Source organism: Aptenodytes patagonicus, chromosome 15 (genome assembly GCF_965638725.1).
Source record: "Aptenodytes patagonicus chromosome 15, bAptPat1.pri.cur, whole genome shotgun sequence".
Lineage (NCBI taxonomy): Eukaryota > Metazoa > Chordata > Aves > Sphenisciformes > Spheniscidae > Aptenodytes > Aptenodytes patagonicus.
The window spans coordinates 9,990,906-10,014,268 of record NC_134963.1 but is presented as its reverse complement, the minus strand read 5'-3'; the positions used below and the strand labels follow the sequence as shown (position 1 = coordinate 10,014,268).

Below are 23,363 nucleotides of genomic sequence, written 5' to 3'. Positions count from 1 at the left end.
CGAACATGGTATTTAAAATCTGCCTCCTATTGTAGATTTTTAGAATGGCATAATTGTTTCCTATTTCTCCTTTCCCAAAGACTCTCATTCTGTTACTTGTCTCTTTGACTGTTCATGAGCATGGAGACCATGTTTCCAGGAGAATTTCTCCAAGGACTCTAAAATGTCTTTTGTGAGGGGTAAAGGTATGTTTGGGGCCAGTTATTGTGATAACAACTAAGGATCTTTTTTTTTTTTTTTTTTTTCCCCCAATCACTTTGCATTTACTGACATTGGGTGTCATCTGCTATTTATTTCCCAGAATACGCTGAAGATTCTTCTGTGCTCTGGGCAGTTAGTTTTACATTTGACTATCACTTTGCTTCATTAGTGTACCGTTTCAGTAGCTCACCTGCGTACTGCCCAAAGCAGTTTGGGTTAGATCTCTGAGAAGCCCAGAAAGTTGTATGCCACAGTCAGAAAATGAGAAAGACAAATGTGTTGCCAATATCTTGAATTCATTAGGCAAATTTGCCTGGAAATTCGTGAGTGACGCCCACACTCATGCAGTCCCCTGTCTTCTCTCTTGCTAATGTCCTTGCCAATATAACTTTGTAGACATTTCCTAGTCCGACGATTGATATGCCTGGGATCAAGAAACACCAGCAGACGCCTGAGAGAGAGGCTGCAGGATACCATTTTAGAGTTTAGATAAATTGTCTCCAGCTATTTGGTGGTTAATCCTTTAGAATAAGGTAAAACCCATCCTTTACCCTGAACGTGTCTGACCAGTTGTGCGTTGGGGAAAATCCCTCTTAATAAGCCATACATGTAACTGACTGAAGCTTTGAAATATTAACCTGCTTCCAGTTTTCTCAGAAGTTCACAAAAGAAGGGTTTAATTATATATAATAAATAGTATATATAACGGAAAATAAAATAATCCTGTGTTGGGAGACTGCTCTCCTTATAGAAAGGACCACAGTTTTTATTATCTTTTAGTACAGTGTAGTCCAGAAGGATCAAGGACCTCATGGACCCAGGTGCTCACAGGAGGAGTCACCTAGTCTCAGTGACCTTCCAGTTTGATTTGAGATGCAGTGTAACCAACAGGTATAATAATCAGAAAACCAGGAGAGGGAGAGCAATAATAACCCAGGCTGACTTATGCATGACTGAAGAGCTTTTATAAAAAGTTATATATAGCCAAGAGAGACCATGACATTCTTTCTATCTCCTTATTCATCACTAGTTGGTGTAATATCGTTACTTGAGACGTTCCTTAAGGAAGGGCTGAGAAGAGGTTTGAGGTCACCAATTTGAGGAAAGTGTGAATAAAGAACTTGCAATAACTTGATGCATATTGCTCATAGCTTTTCAATTATTGTAAATAATTGCTCATAGCTTTTCAATTATTGTAAATAATTGTATTTGGCACTAGATATATGAAAAGATTGCATTACATACGTGATCCAAATACTATTTTGCGGTGTGTTTGCAGTGAAATCAGGTTAGTTTCTCAATAGGATTTAAAAATAACATCTGTACAACTTAGTTCTTTCTTGGTTTTGGAGTATTTTCTTGAAAGTAGAATTTTGTTTCTTAACTGAAGTATTTTGCAAACGTGTAAGTGAGGGCATAATTTGGTCTGCATAACCTTTAGTTTTTAAAATTATGTATGAACCAAAAAGTACTGTTTAAATTTAGCTATGGGTTGCCAAGTTCTTGTTACAATTTTTAGCAACGTGTAGCATAGCTCAAATTAGGGTGGATCTGATGTTACAATTGCAGATCTCCAAGTTCAGTGTTGGAAGCTCACAGTTGCTTCTCATTTTTAGAAAATTCTTTAGAAAAGACATCTCTTTCATTAGAAAATTTTATATAAGCTCCAGTTTAAAAAAAACAACAAAAACCCCAAATCAGTTTCCTTCCTGTTGATAAGTTCATATTTTAAATATTTTTGTCTGTAATTACAATGAAAAACCAAAGTAGTAAAATATTTTCAAAACAGTATACTCCAGAAGCTTAGACATATATTCCATTAGGAAATTTACTAAACTGTGGTTGTCTTTTTATAGAATAGTGCTGTAAGTTATGGTTTTATGTTCAAGGTATTTATTTCTTTTGAAGTATTTATGCTTTTAGATAAGTTAGAGCTTTTTTTTATGATATAAAAATAGATTTCCATGAACATCTAAAAAGCCCTTCTAGAATTTTATTTAAAAATTTGGAAGTTTGACTAATATTTTACCTATTACTTTGTGAAAATCTAACTTGGTTGGGTTTTTTCCCCTATAATATAGATTTATCAGAGGAAATTAAAACCCTATCTGTCAGAATAGTATTTACTGACACTTGTAGGAGTACTTTAGACTAAAGTAGATGTCAGGCTAGATACCCTCATAATTAACACAGAGTAAATGCTAGACTTCAAAAACTGCAGGATGTTGAAAATGACAGAAGCAACAAAAGTTTGTAGGATTTCCTGTGTATTGCTTCTGCTAGATGGAGGGTAACTTTAGCAGTGTGTCTGTTGGGTGGTGGCAGTGTTTTTGTTTTCATTGAGGCATCAAAATTGCATAGGCATATTTTAGCCGGCAGTCCCCCGAGTGAGCGTGTGTTTCCATGGACCATTCTGTAACTGACGATCAAGTAGTGTTTCTCTCATTTACCTGCAGGTTTAAGGGGGGGAATAGTCTGAGTCATTGTCTGGTTTACTGATGTCCCGCTTATGCGGTGTATATATTATGTTGCTGAGATTTAAGGCAATGTTTTCTTGTATCTGTGAAGATGTACTCCCAGTAATACTTCATAACAATTTATGAAGACAAAATCCGGCTTAACAAAATCTAGTGGCCTGGATAGCTGTTGTGCACAGCCTATGGTGGCTTAAACTTTCAGTTTTGGTGGCCTTTCATTTCTTTCCACACTATTTCTTTTAAAATTCAGTTCCGATTGGGTGAAGGTTGTGTATGGCTTGGCAAGGTTTCATGTCTACTCAGAAGTGTAGTGCAGACTAGCTGAAGTGCTAGCTGCTAGGAGCATGGAGGTTACGGGGAGAAACTTCATATTCTTTATCTGTTCTTGGACTCCTGTCGAAGACAGTTTCTATTACAGAAAAACAATAATACCCCAGAATATGGAGTGAAAAAAACATAAAGCCATTTTACAGATAAGAATACAAGATGTTGTACAGATGTTTTCATAGAAAGGGAAGCTCAGTTACAGATTTAAGCTGATTTTGGAAACCTGTATTTAGAATAAGTAACTGTCACTTTGATTCAGAATCCATTTGGAATGCCAATTTTTCTGCTTGCCTTTTTTTTTTTTTTTTCCTTCTCTCTTTCTGATGCTTCATTGAGTATCTTGAGCTATTTAGATAATTTAAAATATAAAAATGCTGCATATCACACAAAGTATTTTTTTGAAAGTTATAAAGATTTTTCTTAAAAAGGTGTCTTAATTATGGACTTGCCACTCAAGACATCATCTATATAAGGCATATTTATTTGAATTGTGTAGCATTAAATAAGATAGATTACATACAAACTGACAAGCTCTGTGGTGTAAGATTCATTGTTCTTTGATCAAGCATTTTCTTCATGCTGTTGTACCACATTGTTTTCCCTTGTTCTCTTGCCCTGGAGCAGAATTTGGATTTGCTGTTATCTCTTCTCACTCATCTTATTGGAACTCAATGGGAATCTACTTCCTACCGTTTTCTGGATAGTGATGTGCTGTTCAGACAGTCAGATCTTTCAGCGTGTATGGGCACTTATTTTATTTGCTAAATGTTCTGGCTCTGCAGAGGACTAAGTTTAGCAAGCTTGATCTTGGAAGATAAACATTCTTGCAATGTAGTTTTTTCTGTGTGTTCAACTTACTGTTTACTTTGGGGGGTTGGGAGTTCATTTGTTCTTGAAAAGAAAAAGACCGAACAAAATTGTGTGTGTTTTTAACGCTCACCTTGAATGGTCAGTAAGGTTGAATCTTGAGCACCTTCTGCAAGAGGAGGAGGCGGCTTTTTCACTAGTGAAGGCAATTAATTGCTGAGTCAAATCTGAAGCAGATATTGTGGGACCTTCTGTCTAATGTGACCTCTGTAGTAGGAGCTGGTTTCTGGTGCCCTATGCTGGTTTGGAGAAGTGATGCTGAGAAGCTTGTGCCACCTTTTTCTTTATTAGAACTACATGAGCTCCCACCTTAAATTGTCTCTGCTAGATCCTTTTCTGCACTTCATTAGAACCTTTTTTGTTCCACTGCACTAAGGAACTTCTGCTTCTTCTTTAGCATTGGTTTAGTATGTATGAGTACCATCTAAACCGAAGTGTTAGGCAGCCTAAATATGTGCATTGCCATCACCTTCCACTATATTAGTAGGAGAAGAGCAGTCATGATTGGAAAGTGGGGATGGCTTTTTAATGAGTACTTTTTGTGTGTTGGTATCATCATAATAATCTTTTTTTATCTGTGGTTTGAGTGCCAGAGTGACTCAGTTTTGTTCTGTGGTTCTTTCTCTTACCTAATGATGTTTTACTGCCTTATGTAGTTCTCATGATAGCAGGAATTAAATAATAACGTACTCCAGAAATTACCATCATAGTTTCCTTTAAAATAATTTCATTTTTTTCATGAGGTTATTTAGCTTCACAGGATATTATAGGCAGAAACCACTTTAGTTGGACTGAGAGGATGTCTCGTCATGGATTCTCCTCGTTGTTACAGACTCTCAGTATCATTCTGGGAAGATCATTAACAGCTTTGTGTTTCCATTTTTTCATGCATAATAAATGGACAGAAAAGACAGCTATTGTTTGACTTGCGCATTCTTTAGTCTTGCTAATGCTCCTTGAGATTGTGCCTGATGAGACATGCCCTCACAGAGGCCTCTCTACCTAGTGCTCGGTAACTCGGTGAGCTTGTGAAGGCTGCTTCCAGGCAAGTAGCTTCTGTGGTTGTACCAGCATTTGTACAACCTGCGGTTAGGTGGAGGTGATGGGAAAGATGCCACCCGCCGCTGAGCCAGAGGTGGGTTCTTCAAGGTGATGCTGGTGGTGCTGTCACTGCCAGGCTGAGTCTCCAACTGGAGGCAGTTATAGCCGTAGCTGTTAAGGAATCTGTTTCTTGAAGTATTTCTCTTCTAAATAACATAAGTTCATGACTAGTTCTGGTACTCCTGCATCTGGAAGCTGCAGTCATTTGCTCTGAATATGATAAAAGAATGGAAACTACACAACGTTTGGTATTTTTCATTGTCTCTGATGCAAGCCAGTCACCAGGAAATACAATGAGAGAGAGACAAAGGACACTTTTAAAAATACATCTGAGAAACTGGAGTAGTTTATTTGATACATTGTACCCTTAAACTTGGCATTGTTTAACAAAAGAACTGTTTTGTTGTATGAACAACATGAGCAGTGTTTAAACTACAGATCACCTTGGCTGAATCTGTTGTGTACTGTTACTTATAGGTTGAGCTCAACGGTTCAAAATAGTAAGTTTTGGAAGCAAAATTGTTTCCTTCGCAGTCTGCACTAGACACTGTGATAAAGGAGGAACCTGAAGAAAATACTCGGGCTTTCTGCTGAGAGATTCATGTTTTCTAATCTGGTTATGTTTGTGAGTAACTGATCAGATTAATTAATTCCAGTCTGTGCCCTGCTTCTTTCACTCTTAATGGTGATGGGAATTGGCTGTATTTAACACATTACAGTGAATTAAGTCACTTAGTGGTCAATGCAGACAGTTTTGATAAGGGAAGTTACAGTTTAAATTAAGGTAGCTTTATAGTTTTTAAGAATTTGAAACATGTTGTTCTCTGCCAAGATATCGTCACCTATCTGTCTTAATACCAGTTCTTATGGAGTTCAGATATTCTCAGTGGAGCCCTTTCACCTTTAAAGTTGACAAAAATTTCTATGATGACTATGAAAAAACATTTTTTCATGACCAATGTACTTACAAATGAATGCTATATGGTATGGCCATCTAGGAGGAAGTCGCAGTGACAATGTAGGTCTCATGACCAGACAGGAGAACAAAAGAAATACTTTTTTTGATCCTATAATTGTGGCGCAAACAAAATATCATGTAGTTTAGAAACCAGGGAGAGAATCTTGCTTCAGTTCTAACAGTGGAAGATGTCAAAAGATAAGATACCTGTATCTTTTTCTTAGTGTGCTGTTCTGTTCCTTCTGACAGACTGACTTGGTCCTTGTGATCAGCATCATACAAATATTATCCGTATTAGCTGTGCCAGCAATTTGAATTGTGCTGCCTGACTTACCTGTACTTAAATAAGTTGAATTTGCACCGCAGAAGTTTATTTTGCTCATGAAAAATCTCAGGTTTTGTCAGAATTGTAGCAGGAAGCTATTGATGCTAAGAACATAGCAGGATTCCAAAAAGTTCCTGTAAAAGTATATAGATTAAAGCAACATCTATTGCTATTATAGCTGACAGCTTTGAAGAGGGTGGCGTTTTAAATTGTGTGTGGGTGAGTGTGTGTTTGTGGGGTTGTTTGTTTGTTAACACAGTTTCCAGGGATCAAGGGTCAGGATGATCTCTGACATCATAAGCAGAACAAGGACTGGAGTCCTTGCACTGGGTCTGTTGTTCACCCTCTGACGTTTACCCTGAGTTTGCCCTCTAATACTTCTCTTAATCTATGATTGTTCATTTCCTCAGATCCTTCTGAAAAATGATGTATGAGAGTTCTTTAGACTGTTAGCCCTGCATTTCCTTGAGTATTGCATGAAAGTTCAGCTGGTTTCAGAAATTTTGGACATGTTTGAACTCCTTTTAGGCCCCAGGTAAAGGTTATAGTTGTTTGGGGTTTTTTTAGCAGAATATGGCTCAGGTTAAAGTATTTCACACTCCTTATATACCATGAGCATTTCTGTAAGACTGTATTGGATTTTCTTGCCTGTAGTGACTCTGAAGTGTTGGTTCTAAGTTGTATAAAATCAAGTTTTTCACTCTTCTGGTAATTTCCAGGAACAAAGGCTAGTATGGAAATAAGAACAGTGTGAAAATTCATTAGTTGCTCTGACTTTAATGGTTGGAAAAATTACACCGTAGTTTTTAGGCTTGTCCACTGAGAAGAATCTTGCACAATGGCAGTGCGTAACTTCAGCAGCCTTCAGGAGTAGGCAGAAATATAAGTTCTTGGAATTAAAGAAGCTGCTGAAACTACAGAGGAAAAAAGTAGGTGAAGATGAAAGGAAATGTGAGAAGAATGGTATTTTCTTTGGCTTCTTTTATTTTCCTACAGCGAGTCAACTGTGTATGTGAATCATGGTATCTCTGGGTAGTTACCTGTGCTGTCCATGGCACTTGGGTACTCACCAACCCCATTTCCCTACGGTACCTCCAGCCATCTATGGCCTTCCGGCAACTAATTAGCTTTCTCAGGATTTCCTGATCTTTGTGTTGGAACATCTACTCATGAAGTAGCTGCTAAATCTTCATATTCTGTTCTTGAAACTTCTCAGGTCATGGCAAATTGACCACATGGTGAAGTTTATGGTCAAATACGTGCACATGTGTGAGTTACCGCACAGCTTGGCATAAAGCAACGTGTTCAGCTTTAACGTTTGGGCTGTTGCTCAAAGCAGAGCAATTTTTCTGCCAGTACTTGAGAATATATGAAGTTGCTGTTTGTAAACTTGACTGAAGTAGCAAAGTAGTATGCCAGTGCATTTACAGATGTACTGCATATGGAATGAATTTTCAAGGATGCAGAAATTTGCTTTTTATAGTGCTGCTGTTTACATATTAGCAGGAGTACTACATAAAGGTGTCCTGGCAACTACACAGATGAAAGGAACAAAGTTTTTGTTTTGGTCTACTGTAGACAGGACAAGAAATAGTACATTTACTGATACAAAGGAGATTTGGGGTGCATATTAGGAAAAATATTTTAATGCTGAAAATCATGGAGCAGTGTAATGAGATTGCCCGAGTAAAACATGAAGTCTCCTTCAGTAGAGAAGTTTAGAAACAGTTTATTTAAATTCAGAAAAAAATCGTAATCGGGTATAATCGTAAGGAAAAGAAGAGATCAGTAGTTTCTAATTTGATGCTTTTCTATTGTTGTTGTTTGACTTAAGAGGAAAAAAAAAAGTCTATAGACTATTTTGATGCTTGAGACAGGATGTCAATTTGCAGCTTGCTTCCCTTTCCACCTAAAAATATGCCTCAGCTTGCTCTGGTAATGTATTTAAGCCCTGCAGTTGTGTTGTGGTAACAATATGTGATATTCTTAACCTTTTTTGGTCTGCAGGACTAAAAATGGATGACACCAGCCTCAATTACAGTAGACTAAACCTTTAATGAATATTTCCAAGTACTTTGTATGTTACCATATGTACATGTTGCCTGTTACCACATACGATTACTGCAGAATTCACAAGTATCTTGTAATCAGAGTTGTACAAAGATATTCTTGCTGAGTTTTTGAGGGTCCTTGGGAGAGAGTAGGGTGTACATGATAAAAACAGCTACTGACTGCAAATGACTGGCTGAGGAAAATAAGGAATGTAGAAAGTTAAATGAGGAGAAAGGGTGTACTAGAATCAGTGGAACTGGGACTTTCTACAGCTCACTTCAAATAATGATCTTTATAATTAAAAGGCTTAAACCTGTTTTTCTTTGTTACTTTGTATTGCCTGAAGTTGGCAATCCAGGAAGGTGGCTCTGCCAATGATGACTGTTCTGTTGCTAAAATAAATGTGTGCCCCAATAATTTCTGTGAGTATATCCAGTTCCAAAGACTCATCTTTCCATTCCCATTTATGGGGAATTTGCAGCCTGCAGGTGGCTGGATATAGAGGTTTGTGAGCAGATGGTGACTGTGCTTCGTGTTGTAGAATCAAATAGTATGGCCGAGGAGGAAAAACTTTTGAATATGTGGAGCGCAGCATACTAAAACAGACTACAGTTAGTCTTATGCCTGAAGAAGGCAGTATGTCTTCTAGAAGACATCCTTCATAGGGAATGTTTTCATAAGGCTCTTTTCTGTTACTTCTGTACCCCCCAAAAAGTCAATAGAAAAACAATTTACTTTTTTAAGAATCTGATTCTGAATTCATAATCTGTTCTGCAGTAATGCTGGTGGCTTTGATTTCTGCTATACAGTTTCTAATATTTTGATTTTTTTTTTTTTTTCCTTTTTTGAGTAGCATTTCTTAACACTAACATATAATTCCTTCCTCCCTCCCCCACAGATTTCTTTCTTTGGATCAAAATCTTTTGGAAGAAGAAGTCCTGACAGTCCCATGTTGAGCAAAGCTGAATTTGTTGAGAAAGTTCGCCAGAGCAACCAGGCTTGCCATGATGGCGATTTTCATACAGCAATCGTGTTGTACAATGAGGCTTTGGGAGTTGATCCTCAGAACTGCATTCTCTACAGTAACCGTTCTGCAGCCTACATGAAAATCCAACAGTATGACAAGGCCCTGGATGATGCAATCAAAGCACGACTTCTAAATCCCAAATGGCCAAAGGTAAGAAACTGTATTTGTCTTCTGGGGAAGGAGTAACTCCTTTGGGATTATTATTCACATACGCAACACCTAATGTAAACAAGTGCATATGTTTCTGTACTAAAGTCTGGTTTTGCTAAAAGCTCCAGATAATAATATCTTTTGTGTTTAAAACTTGTTTGATTTGAATTTCCTGTTGGGTATTAAACTGTTTTCTGTGTAAACATACTTTTCCCCAATGGGGGTATGATACTATTTTACTATTTTAAACCAGCATGGTTTCTGGGTTGTGAAGACCAGACATCTCTCTTAATGTTAAATGTAGTCAGCATTCAATAGCATCCAGGAACATTTTGTTGCAAAACTTCTTGAGAGGTAGCATGAAGATTCTTATTAATAATGGAGCAATAAGGCCTTTCAAAATAGTGTTCAAAGAGTGTTTATGTGTAGTATATTTTGGATAAACATTTTAAGAAATGTGTATCTTAGCATTCTTAGTAAGATCTGAATATGCAAGGAAACATTTTGTAAAGACTAAATGGTGTGGTTGCCTGTTCCTTCTGGGGTTGCTTCCCACTAGCTGCAATCAATTGCTTCAGTAACTGACTCACCCTTGGCTAGTTCAGGGCCAGCCCTTTACATGCTAATCAATTTTAATAAGATCTGCTCCAGACTCCATTTCTCCTGTCAATCCCTCACACAGTCTTACTAGCCGCTTTAGCTAAAGATGCAATTTAAGAGCGGATTCATCACCCAGGTTCCTCTCCTCAGAAATTATGGCAGGAGCAAGCATAATGCTCTCCATCAGCTGGACTCCAAACTATTGAAGTTAAGTTTCCTTTTATTTCAAAGCAGATCACTGTAAGTCTTGTATTCTGTTTTTCAGTTGTTTGTTAGCTTCTAGAAAAGCCTTATCATATGCTTCTTTAAGACTTTGTTAATTACTTTACCCATACTCTTAAGCACAAATCCAAACTCTGCTCATTATCAGCTCCATGTGCTGAGATTGTGTTGTATACCTTCAAATCAACATTACCGGTGCTCCCTTTTCTCATCGGTCATTGCCTGTATCTTGTCTGGATATTTAGTAGTCTGTTAACTAAAAACATGAGTATTAGTCTAGTGGCCAACTGCTTAGCAATTACATTTCCAAACGCCCCATCATTTCATTTGCTCTGGTGCAGTAAGTAGATGCACTGTTTTTTCATGCCTGTGTGGTATATTTCCGTATGGAAAGTGGAAGCTGTTGTATAAAAATATATATATAGCTAAAATAGTGTTCTTTCCACTCAGAACACAGGTTGTTTTTCCTAGATACATGTATATGGTTTGAGGATTCAGTGCTGTGAAAACTTCTGCTGTTTCTGTAGCTCCTGAGATGACATCTTGCTAACTGAGGCATGTGTCTGCTCATTCCACCTCAGAAGGGATGACAGAGATTGCAACATCTGAGTATGTTTGAAGGCAAAAGACTGGTGGTATCTTTTCATCAGTACAATCTGTGTGCACAATGTCACTTTTGTCTCAGCCTTCAATCATGTGCAAGCTGTGACAGCTTGTCTACTGGGCTGCTAGGCATGTCTTCCTTTGGTAATTCTCTCATTCTCTCATCGGGAGAGAGAGCATCCTGCAGGTATTTTAATTTGATCCTTTCTGAAGGAAAAGAGCCTGACTTCTCCCCCTCCCACCCCCGGTCAAAATTTGGTATCTTAACTCTGGAATTTCTGGAGTCAAGAAACTGCAATTTTACACAAACTTTCTCCCTCTAAGTTTCTCTCTTTAGTGAGACCAGAAAACTGCTTTCGAAAAATGTTATTGGAAGTGTTTTCTAAAGCTCTGCCCACTCATAATCACAAGAGGAAGGCCGTGGGCCAAGGAAGATTCTTCCCTTCTGTTGATCCTATTTTTTGGAGTTACCATCTTGAATTGCAGCACTTTAATTTGTGTTTTTCTTTCACATTTTATTTTCATACTGAAGTTTTGTACTTTCTTTGCACTTTTATACTGCTGTTTAATCTTTCTTAAAGAGCTTTAATGCGTTCTCCCTGTTATTTTTACTAAGCCTGTCTGCAATTTACGGTTTGTATCAGTCCACATTAGAAAGAAACTCCTGCTTTGGCAGGGAGATGATTTATAAGCTTGTAAGTTTTTGTTTGTTTTTTCTTTTTTTTTTTTGTCATTAACTTCTGCCTTGTATTACTGAATGTCATAAAAGATTTTGCATAGATTTGTATGAAGGCCTGTGTTTAAAAAAAGAAAATTGCATTACTGTCATTAAACTCTAGATTTCCAGGTCAGTTGTCTGAATGCAGGGAGTTTAAGAGTATAAAAGCAAGGGTGCTTTTGCTTAGTTTTGTATCCTGTTTCTAAGAGGTCTGGTAGTGATTTACTATAGAACTCACTTAGATGAAAAGTTATGAAAAGGCTTCATAAAAGAATACTTTCAAAATGCCAGTCACAGATAGAAGTATAACAAGACCTTTGAAATGAATCATTGGAATAGATTTGTGGATCAAAATAGAAAATAAGATGGAATAGAAGATTTACTAGCTAAAAGGCTAGCTGTGTTAAATGAAGGCATTTAACAGTCTGTTAAATACAGAAATAATAGACTATGTATTGATGCAGTACTAAGGTGGAATAGTTTAAAAAAAAAAACCAAAACATTTTTAGTAATGAAAAAATGAGACTTTTTTCAGGTAGACGATATTATTGAGTTAAAAACATGAAATAACTCTGTTTTGATTCTAGTTGTGCTATTAAATGTCCACCTGACCTTGAGCAAACTTTATTTCTTTGTTTATTCTTTTTTTACAAAACAGTAAGGAGTCATTTTTATGGAACATTTTGAGTCTTATTGGTGGAAAAAGTAGCGGAAGACCTAAATGATGTTGTTATGATGACATAGCATCTGTTCTTGCTTTATTGGATCAATGTGTAAAGGATATCTTGCTCCGTGATACAAAATGTTTATATACTTAGAAAGTTACTATCAGTTAGAAATAGAAGAGTCAAAGTAGCTTTTACAGGCTTTCTGTCCTGTATAAAGCTTATCCTCAGTCCCTGTTTGTATCTTTCCTTTTATCTTTTCACAGTGGTATCTTTAGTTTGTCAGATTTTCTTCCAGTGCTTCACACACTCTCCTCTTTTCTCCCAAAGTCTCCCAAACCACCAGAATCCCATTTGGAACCCTATCTTCTGGTTTTTAATTTTAATGACTCAGTGTTTTTTTGTTATTCTAGATGTGTGCCTACCATATATACTTTTTTAAAATAAGTGAGTACCAATAAAAAAAGAGGTTTTGTTTTTCTTCAGCTATATGTGGTACATCAGTGGGCATTATGCTTTTATAAAAACACAATTCTAATTGACATGAGAAACAAAGCCAAAATTGAGCTCCTTTAGAACATTCCTATTTATATGTTCTTGAATGGCACCCTAATAAGAGAATATGTAGATGAATCAAAGCTGCTGTATTGCAGCAGAACTACTGTATGTCTATGATTGATATTCAAGAAAAACATGCTTCTTCCCCCTCCCCCCCCCCCAATAATCTGAATTTTGGACATTTTCTAAAAAATTCCAAATGTTAAAGCATGTCTTTCTGGCATCTATTTGACCTGAAGTGAAAAACATTATTTATAATAACTGCTGTTATTATAAACTTGTGCTGTAAAATAGTATAGACTTGGTTCATGATCCATGCTGGTCCTGAGGCCGTTTGTTAGATGACTTGTGTATTGATTCCTTCTCCCTTCTGTGCCAGCCCAGAGCTGGCTGATTGTATCTGTTTAGCCTTTTCCACGGCCATCGGCCAATAAATCTCCCACAGGTCCACTGCCAGCAGAACTTGAAACTGGGGCCTCATGACAGAGCTGTGCAATGGACTTGCCTCTCGCCACCTGACCGTTGGAATGCGAGCATTCCCACACTGCAGCACCAGCGAGTTGCCTTCTGTCTTGGAGACCCCAGTTCACTGCTTTGAAGCCAAGCTCTTAGCAGAGTTGAGGAATAAATCATATGAATACAAGTATTTAGAATTGTTGGGTTTAAGGCTAATGAGTTTTGCAAGGGTTATATAATCACGTACATGAGAGAAGCAGCTAGTCTAACTTTCAGAGACCGTAATGAGATTTAATGTGAATCATCAGATCATCCTGCATCATTTTACTGTAGAGGCTGTGTCTCAGTCATGTCCTCTGTGACAGTAGGTGTATTTCAAGTCTGATCTGCAATAAGATCTGATCTTTTATTGTCATGGTTCTTTTAAGCTTTTGCATGTAGAAACAGATTTTTGATGTCACTTGGGCCAAAGGTACAGTAATGGCATAAATATGAAATGAATTTCCCTTCAAGGCCTTTCATTAGCTGGATTGAAGGTCAATAAAGTTTTGAACAGGAAATGATTTGTAGAGGTCAGAGTTTGACTGCACTGTCTGCCTTCTTTTATACAGTTATGATAGAAGTCTCATAAAAATGGCTTGGCAGGGGATGCATCTTGGCTTTTAAAAAGGAGCCATCATGCTACTACAGTAATTGAGATAATGAAAACCCACAGCTGAATGAATTTTTTTTTTGTTATCCTCTGTGTGTTGTTTCCATCTGGAATTGTGATTTTCACACTCTTCTACGTAGTACTTCCCTTTTGCTTTGAATTGTTGTTTCCACAGAAATCATCTGCAATGACTTAGGTTTTAGAAGAAAATGAAAAATTTTGCCAAGTTCTGTTTGTCATTAATTTGGCTGCTCCTCAGTGAGGGTGACTGTTGGCTTAAGACATCTGTATCTACAAACTGAGGCCAGTAGCTGCCACTACATCTTCATTCCATCTCATGATTTTGTGTTAGTTTAGTGAGGACTAGTTGCTTTAGTTGCTAAATCTGGCTGTGCAAGTCTTGTCCCAGGAGGAGTTCTCTGTTAAATGTTCCTTTTCAAGCCTTCAGCCCTCTCCGTCCTTTCCTCTATTGTGGATTTGTTAATTTCTCTTCGTGTGCCCTTTCTTGTTCTTGGTGAGTGTCCATTTTTTCCCAGTTTCCCTGATTCTCCAAATAATTTATTTAATAAATCAGCTTTTTTCTCTTAGACACCTAAATAATATTTCCTTTCGTTCATATATCTATGACGAGCAAGGGCATACGGGGAACCAAAGTTAGTGAAAGTATCTGTCTTAAGATAGAATTGGAATTTAGTCTTATTTTTAGGATTTTTTGGTATAGTTTTTATCCTGAATGTTATTAGAAAGTTTACCTTTTATTCCTGAAAATGCCATGATACTTTTCAGCAGCATGTTTTTGTAAGAGGACAACATCATTGTACAGCTATGCCAATGAGAACCACTTCAGTGATAAAAAGCTAGGTGAACAGCTTAAAATTCCTATCGGTGACAGAACAGAGTTTACTGCTAGAATAAATTCTATCTCCACATTTGCAATTATTTAACAGTGTAACTAAATTGACAATTTCAATTAAAATATTAACTAGGATGAATGGAACTGAAATACTGAAGTCTGTTGGTGATATTTTTCCTGTTTAAAAATAATTCATGTTAATTCTGTTTCCATAAAATATCAGCAAGGGCAAAGAAAGGGATCAGTATCTAGAAGGCTGATTTGAATGTCCAGTTGAAAGTGCAAGCCTATTAACTTTGAAAGCCACACCTATTTAGCTAAGCTCTACTAATTTCTGGAGCTGTTAACAGAGATAGAGTGAAATTCTTTCTGCTTTCAACATACCAGCTATAGCAACTGTCCTGGTGTGATTAACCTAAGTCAGTGCATATGATAAACGCTAATTACTTGTAATTATTTTACCACAATGAGATGGCTATTTGTCTACTTGTAGGGGATGATGAATTCTGCATCTCTCTAGACTGAACTGTATTTTACAAATTTTTTTGGCATTTCCATGGAATGGTGACGGAAAACAGCAGTGCAGCAGAGGGATTTTGGTGCTTGCAGTAGCTGGAGCTCTTGGGTTACTCTCCTTCCTTTATGGAAAAAGCACAGAGAAGTCTTTGTTTCTTTTTTTATTTAGTTGAAGGACACAAATATAAATGAGTTTTCTGACTGAACTGGAAAACAACTTTTGGTCGGATGAGTCAGAGGCAAAGTTAGACACTATCCTGGATATTTTTTTTGTCCCTGTTCCCATTTTACTGACAGATAAATAGGGTGGTTACACCCCCCCCCCCGCCCCGATTACTTTGTGAAATGCCAGTCCTCTGTTTGGGTGGTAACAACGGGAATGCTAGGTAGCATTAGTGTGCTCCTCAACTGTTTCTGATTATTGGGAGCAGTGCTTATCCAACAGAAACGGTTTGGAAATCACAGCAGAGATGGGAAATCCTGGAACGTGGGCAGCTTAAGTTTGTGTGGTATGTTTTCCTCATTTTCAACATTTACGTTTTCTAAAACGTGTATTTGTATTTTTATTACACAATCAGTTCTAATTTTAGCTAGAACAAGGAAAGGTGTACTTTGGGGACTAATTAACTAGTCTGATATGTTTTGAACACAAATTTCAGGTTGGATTGGATATCTGGTATCAGAAAATATGCAGTGGTGTTTATAAACTTACTGCAGGTCTAGATGTTTGGTTGTTAGTCAAGCTCAGTTTGCAGCGCTATCCCTACATAGTACATGGATTATATTTTTTGTGTGTGTGCAACTTGTCAGTGTGAGGCAACAGGAGGGCACTGTCTAAAGTTGAACACTTATGTTGCATATTTCAGTGTCAAAGCTGCTTTATAGATTTTTTTTTTAAGCAATTACTTGATTTTTATTGATGGAACATAACTGTGAAAATTGAAACTTATGCATACAAAATCTAAGCAATTTTATTAATTAGCCAGAAGAGGGAGCTTAACAGGTATAGCTGGTATTTTGTTTGAAAGGCCTGAGTTTTAAATACAGAACCCAGTTTCCTTTTACTTAGGAAGTTGAAAAATTAATTTGAATCCAAGTTTTCTGAGATTTAAGCTACTAAATGTAAACGTCTGTTTCTTTTCTTCCTCTATTTTGGGTATGCAATTTGTTAATTCTTACTTTTTTTTTTTTTATCATCAGCAGTTACAGTGCTAATGGAGAATATAAAAATCTTACATGTGTTTGAAATAAATGTATTTTCACTCTCTAACCAGGCCAATGCATTAAGCTGATCCTTTCTTCAGAGAATGGCAAACAAAAACAAACCAAAAAATATTGTGAAATAAAGCTATGAAATGAGACAGTGTAGAAAGTGAGAAAGTGGTTGTTCTTGCTTTCAAACACAATTGTCTATCACTTTGAATTTTCATACAGCTTATATTTTCATACATCTTACATTAATTTTCATACAGCTTATATTTCCAGTTAGGGTCTTGAGTTAATTTAAGTTCCGATTCCCCCATCCTCCCTCCTCCAGCCCAGTTCTCCCAAGATACTTTTTTCTTCTTCTTTTTTTTTTTTTTTTTACTTCTTTTGAATACTGCAAAATCTGAGCAATGTTCCTTTAAAGTAACATAGCTTTGTTTCCCTTCTTTCTGCACTGGGGCACACTAGTGTATACTGTATCCTTAAATGAGCTCCTCTTAGAGGTGTGTGCTCCCGCTGCAGTTATCCTCTTGTGAACTTAATTAAAAAAAAAAAAAAGATTATGAAAATCTGTTGCTGAAAGTCATCCTCTTACCGTGGATCCCCTCCCCATCCCAAGATCTGTCTTTAAAGCATTAATTAGTGTTGAGTAATAAGCAAGTATATTTATACAAATATATCTGCTTATCTACTGCAACTGTAAACCAAAAGTGAACAATGGGAAAGCGATTGAAGTAAGAAATGTTCTGATTTGTTACAGATCAGAATAACTTACTGTGGGTGTTGTGTGACTAGCGTGTTTATTACAACAGCAGGTAAAACTGTTTGTAGTGTTTGTCTGAGAGGGTTGGCTTGTAAGTCCTTCTATTTTAAAAATATTTTGTGTACATATCACTGAGAAATGCAAAGATAACTGAATATTTCAGGAATTAAATTGCGTTTTGGGAATACCCTACAGGCAAATTGGATCAGGCTCATTTTGTTCTTTGATTTCCCCCCAGACAGTTTTCTTTGTTTTGCTGTTGATCAGGCTCTAGAAAATTTTTATTCAGTTTCTCTTCACAGCTGTGCAGCCTGAGCATCCTAGGCATGGTAAATGAAAATGGAGGGATATATATTCTGTGACTCTGACACCTAAACAGTGTCTTCTTAGTTCTGGCTGATTTTGAGATACAGGTTTTTTAATCCTCACATTGTAGAAAAAATATGCTGGGGATTAAATGGTTTAAATTTGGGCCTAATTCTGTGCTAAAATGTAGATTTCACTAACAGTTGCAGATGTATACTAATTCGGGCCTCAATTATAGATAGAGAGCTGGTCTCAGTGCTGTGATAGCTAACACAAAGGTATGAAAGGCCTATTGCTAGTAAGAAAACACAAATACTTCCGTATGTTTTTTTCACTAATCCCAAATAAAACCATTCCACTACAAGTTGTAGGGTTAGCTTTGGAGAGTCTCTTAAGACTTGCGGCATGCTTATCGTTTGCCCTGTGCCTAACCAGACTTTTTTGTTGGATTTTGACTACTTGTTACTAATGGATGCTATAGACAAACAAGCAAGTTGAAAAGTACAACACGATACATTTTTGTATTTTTGGGATGATTTTATTTAGATTCTGCAAGACACTTATTTAAAACTGTTTATGCTTACTTGCCAAATTGTTCCAAGTGTAATGCAACTATAAATGGAAGTATTTTGCTCTCTTGAACCTGCGTAGCCTTTCTTGATCTGGGTAGCCCTAGATTTAGCTGGGGGGATTTCCTTTCAAAGATCACGAAAACATTAATTTCACAATCTAACTACAAATCTTTAATTGCCATCAATGTTTTTATCACTGATAAAATATTTTTATCACTGATAGCCCCGTTCTGTGGTGGCAGTTTTCCAGAGCCTCTGGGGCAGTATTTTCCCTTGTTCTCATGCTGCTGTTCTCACTATCTTGCTCCTGAAATTGCTGACATGCACACACGCGTGCCTACACTGGTTGAATCTCTCTCTTTCTCTCTTTGCTCTTTTGTTTTCCCCCAAAAGTCACAAGCTCCTTTGTGTCAGACAGTCACTTATTGGCCGATTGATTGTTACAGAATTAGCTAATGTTTTGGAGATATCTCCCGTTTGGCTTTTATGCAACTGGTGTCGGAACATTCACCTGCAGTTTTCATATTTGTTGTCAAACTAAACTGAAGTCGGTGGGAGGCCTTGGCTATATACGGCATGCAGATCTTGGCCTTCGATAACCTTTTGTGGTAGTGAAATTGTCAGAAACACAGCAGCCTGACTGCACCTCTAAAAATATATGAAGCATGGCCTGAGTGATCCAGCATGCCTCTTTGAAAGTATCACGCTGTTTAGACCAGTGCTGTTTTGAATCTTCTGTAAATGCTGAAGAAACATGGGGCACATGCGAAGGTAATACTTAAAATATGTTTCCAAAATATTCAAAGAAAAGCTTGAATGACAAAATTTTTTTCTGATATTCAAAGTGGCAATATTCTGCATGGTAAAAAGACCCATTATCATCAAAGATCTGTGTTCTGGCCTTCGAATGGACATAAAGTTTTGGAAATCCTCTTCTTCAATTCAGTTACATTCCCAATGTCTGGGTCTGCACCTGTCAAAAAATTCTTCAGATCCGACAGTTGCTTGGGTATATTTGTTATATTTTATTGACTGGGCTTGACTCTGTCAGTCCAAGTATACAAAGTACTTCAAAGTGTACATAGTTGACCTGTGTCCTGCATTCATTGTTTTTGCTCTGCTAGACCCAGCTACATAAAATAGTGTTTATCATATCTGTGGTCTCTGTTTAAATGAAAGATGCAGTCCTGTGCAGTATGTTCTGCTGTACTTCTCAGATATTTTTACTTGAATCTTTATAATATAAAATAGATATATTAAATACTATACTTTTTGTTTGGTAGAGCAACACTTTGATGTTTATGTCTTCATATTAAAAAAAGGAAAAAGGAATATTTCATTAACACCCCCCCCCCCCCCCCCCGAATCTTCCTTTCCCTAGCTGCTGTTTCTAATAACCCCTGTGGGAGGCTGGTTCCAATCTTCACATTCTCTGAGATTTTATGAAGCATTTTCTGAGCTCAGAGTTTCTTTGGGGGATGGGGAATGACAATGTCTTAGAGGACAAAATTTACTAGTATTACAGAATCCCAGCATTGCTGAGGCTGGAAGGGGCCTCTGGACATCAGCTAGTCCAGCACCCCCTGCTCAAGGCAGGGTCGGCTAGAGCAGGTTGTCCAGGATGTTGTAGCAAGATACCTAAAAACAGCTCGTTCTTAAAGTACAATAATAAAGAGGTGTCTGAACAAATTGAAAGGTGACATATTTAAAATGGATGCAAAGAAATATTATTTTCAAATAATCTATTCTTCATCCGTGGGAGTTGATTATCACAGTATATTATTGAAACCATTAGTGTAGCCATACTTCAGAAGGACTGGAAACTTCCAGGTAATGAGAGTATTGGAATTACAAAAAAGTTCAGGATGGAGTAGATGGATGAGAAATAAGTTCTCATTTTTGGGGACGAGTAACTCATTAGTGCAAAATTTTGGAGGAGGGAGAAGGCTAACTTGTATCTTCAAATTTCTCTTTCCTGTGTCATCCTCAGAAGCATCCATTGCAGACAGCTATTGGCAGGGACTAGCCTGGGTGGAGCACTGGTCTTACCTGTGACTTGAGTTCCTAATTGTGTGTTTCAGTCTGTGCTAGGATGAAAACATTAAATATTTGTAAGGTGAGGAGCAAACACTTCATTTGTTATATTAAGATGTGATGGCTGAGATGCTCTTGGTCCGAATTACATAGACATTTCCTCAGGCTTTGGGTGTTGTACTTTTTTTTTTTTTTTTTTTTTGTTAAAACTTGTCTTTTATTCTTTTGCACTGAAATCTGAATTTGGTCGTCTTGACGAGCGGCTAGATGGTTTGTTATTACATCAGCCAAACGTGCAGAAGGAAGCTGAGACCGAGTACCTCTGGAGCCCAAGGACTGGTCGGCGCTCACCTCACCGGCTGGGGTGTCTGCCCATTCGGCGCTCAGCAGCCTCGCGTCCTGGGGTGCCCGCTCTGGCTGCCCGGCCCCGCGGCTCTGGTTGTGGGCGGCTGCGCTGCACCCATCTGTGCGATCGGGAGTTTCGCTCTGTGTTTTGAGACCGCATCTGAGATATACTTAAGTATAATTGCTCAGGAATTTGCTGCAAGTTTAAATACTGTGACTGCTGCTGTAGCAATCAATACAGGGATTTCCTGACCCTCTACTTGGACAGTGCTTGATTTCCACAGTCTGAGTCACACAGAAATTGTCAGGGATGGTTTTGTCTTTAGAATTTGTCATGTTTAACTTTCTGCTTGCTTTTTTTGTTGGCGACATTAAGCCAAACTTACCAAATAAACCAAGCAAACTTTTTTGTCTAGTATGCACTTTGCAAGCTCCCAGATGTACACAGTCTAGAAGATACTCATCCCAAAAGAATAATTCTGTAAAATAACTTTAAAACAAAAACATCAACAGCAACAAAACTATGGCATGCACAGAGTTTAATAGTAAATGCTATCGTAGCATTGTCTAAGTATTGTGGAGTTTTCTAACTGCAGAAGTGTTTTCTGCCTTTGACTAGCTGGGAAAAGAGATGTTCAAAAACCTTTCTATAATAGGAAAGTAGCAGTCTTGGAGGCATATGTGGGGACTTGATTAAGATAACCTGTGTCCAGGTGCCAGCACAGGAGGTAATACAACATAGTGGTGAGAGTTTTTTTTCTTTTGGTTTTCAAAGTGCCTAACAGGAAAAAAAGCTGGCTTTATTTAAAATAAATGTCTGATCATTTGCATCATTCCAGTGTCAGGCTACTGGAAAAAAATTACGAACGTGTGGCAGAATAATAAATTTGAATGCGTTTTTATACCTAATTGTGGAGAACAGAAGGAGGTTTTAATGATACCATTGCATGTAATACTGGGGAAAGATTACGTTCCTAACTTCTGCTACCAATTTATTTGCCGCTGTGACTTAAAAGTTCTTCAGAAGCACAGAAAAGTTTTAGGTTTCCAATACTTTACACAGGGCAAGAAAGTAATTTAAGATACTTATTCTATCCTTACCATGTTAATGTGCAAAGTTTTTAGTGCTGAAAAACTTGAATCATTAATAATTGAGCTTATTATGATAACTTATTTTCTTGTTTGTCTTATTTCTGGGGAGAAATCGCTTCGACTAATTCACAGAAATAACTATAAGCCTTGTTTTGGCTTCAAGATGCTACAGGTGGCCACTTATAATTTTATGTAACAGCTGTTGCCTATCCTGTGCATTTTTTTATGACACGCACAGGTTTATCACTGCTGCTTCCTGTTGGCACAGGCCAGCACAGCATATTTGGTTTTTGATATTAGGATGTTGCCCCAGCTTTGCAGGCTCTCTCCTCTCCATGAGGCTCGAGGGACTAGAGATATCTGATATGGCTTATTGATGTGTTTTTTCTTTATAGCTTTCACCAGGAGGTATGAAGACTCTCTGGTCAAGTTTCTGCAGAGTAGTTAGTAGCAATATTGAGCAGACAGCTTGCCAGAAGTCAAAACAATACTTCGCATGCTGTTCCTTTTCTTGCTCCAGATCTTCAGCTAGCTCTGCTAGTGTCAGTGGATACATGGTTTTTTTTTCCAAGTATTAGGCTTATTTCTGTTGCTATACTGCCTTTCATCACTTTCCTACTAGCATAAATCGGAGCATGAGCTCTACCACCAAATGTGTGCTGTTCACTGGAGCTTGCATGAAAGCTCCTTTTTGTAACCTTTCTTACAGGGGAGGCTCAAAGCCTTTAAGCAACTTCATGTGTTTAATAAGAAATAATTCTGACTAAATCCGATTGTTAGACTTATTTTATTTGAGGAATGCTAGCTACTTCATAAGAACCTTTGAGAAGTAGTATTATGCAAAGTGATTCATAGGTAAATATTGAAGAGCTGTGTCCAGCCATGTGCGGTTAGCTGTGAAATGTATATGATGTAGAAACTCCTATTTGTATTTCATGGCAGTTCTTAGGTATGTGATGTCAGAGGTGTTTCCACCCATCACTATAGTTTTCATCATCTTGCAATGTGTCTTTAGGTTTTTTTAGGGTTTTTTTTGAGTATTCAGTCTTCAAACATGCAATATTCTCTGAATTTATTTTTCTCCTGTTCCAGCTGATGCTATTACAACTTCGGCAATGATGACTTTGTCACCCTGAAGTCTTTATTGATTTCAGTTTTCCAAATCAGCACTTTGAACTACTTGGAATAAAGAGGTAAAGAAAGAGGGAAAGAATTAAGGCTAGACCTGATACAAAAAGTAAATTGAGGCAGGTTATAAAACTGTTACCCGATAGAAATTATAACCTAAATCCAGCAAGAACATGGATCTTGTTTACTGTTTTGGGTCATCAGTACAGTTATAAAAGGATAATTTGTGAACTTATACAGAAGAATTAAAAAAGATACCTGATAATCTTTTGGAAACTGTACTTTCACTGCTCTTTTGATTGGAATTTTCTTTTCAGCCTGCTGTCTCTCCTTGAATCAGAAGGAAAATCCCAGTGATAGAACACTTTCTGCTGTTTGATATCAAGAGACATTCTCATGTTAGTTGCTAGTAAAATCCTGCCAAGTTTTAAAAACTCTCTTGAAATGTGTCTGTGCACTTGAACAGATGAAGGACTCTACTGGTAGAGGGCACATTAGTTCTGGATTATCAACAAGTCACTGTTTGTGAGAGATGAGTAGGCTGATTTGGTCCACTGGGTCCTGGTACAGAAAAGGAGATTGAGGGAAC

The 23,363-nt window shown here is 37.4% G+C and overlaps 1 protein-coding gene across 2 annotated transcripts in view; it reads left to right on the top strand.

Annotated features, from left to right (window-relative positions):
* Positions 1–9,219: 9,219 nt before the first annotated feature.
* TTC28 (tetratricopeptide repeat domain 28) overlaps positions 9,220–23,363 on the top strand; it is a 183,341-nt gene continuing 169,197 nt past the window's right edge. For both annotated transcript variants that reach the window (XM_076352751.1, XM_076352750.1), the window contains exon 1: positions 9,220–9,485. In XM_076352751.1, the coding sequence (XP_076208866.1) occupies positions 9,258–9,485 (228 nt within the window). In that variant the 5' untranslated portion in view covers positions 9,220–9,257. The remainder of the gene's footprint in view (positions 9,486–23,363) is intronic.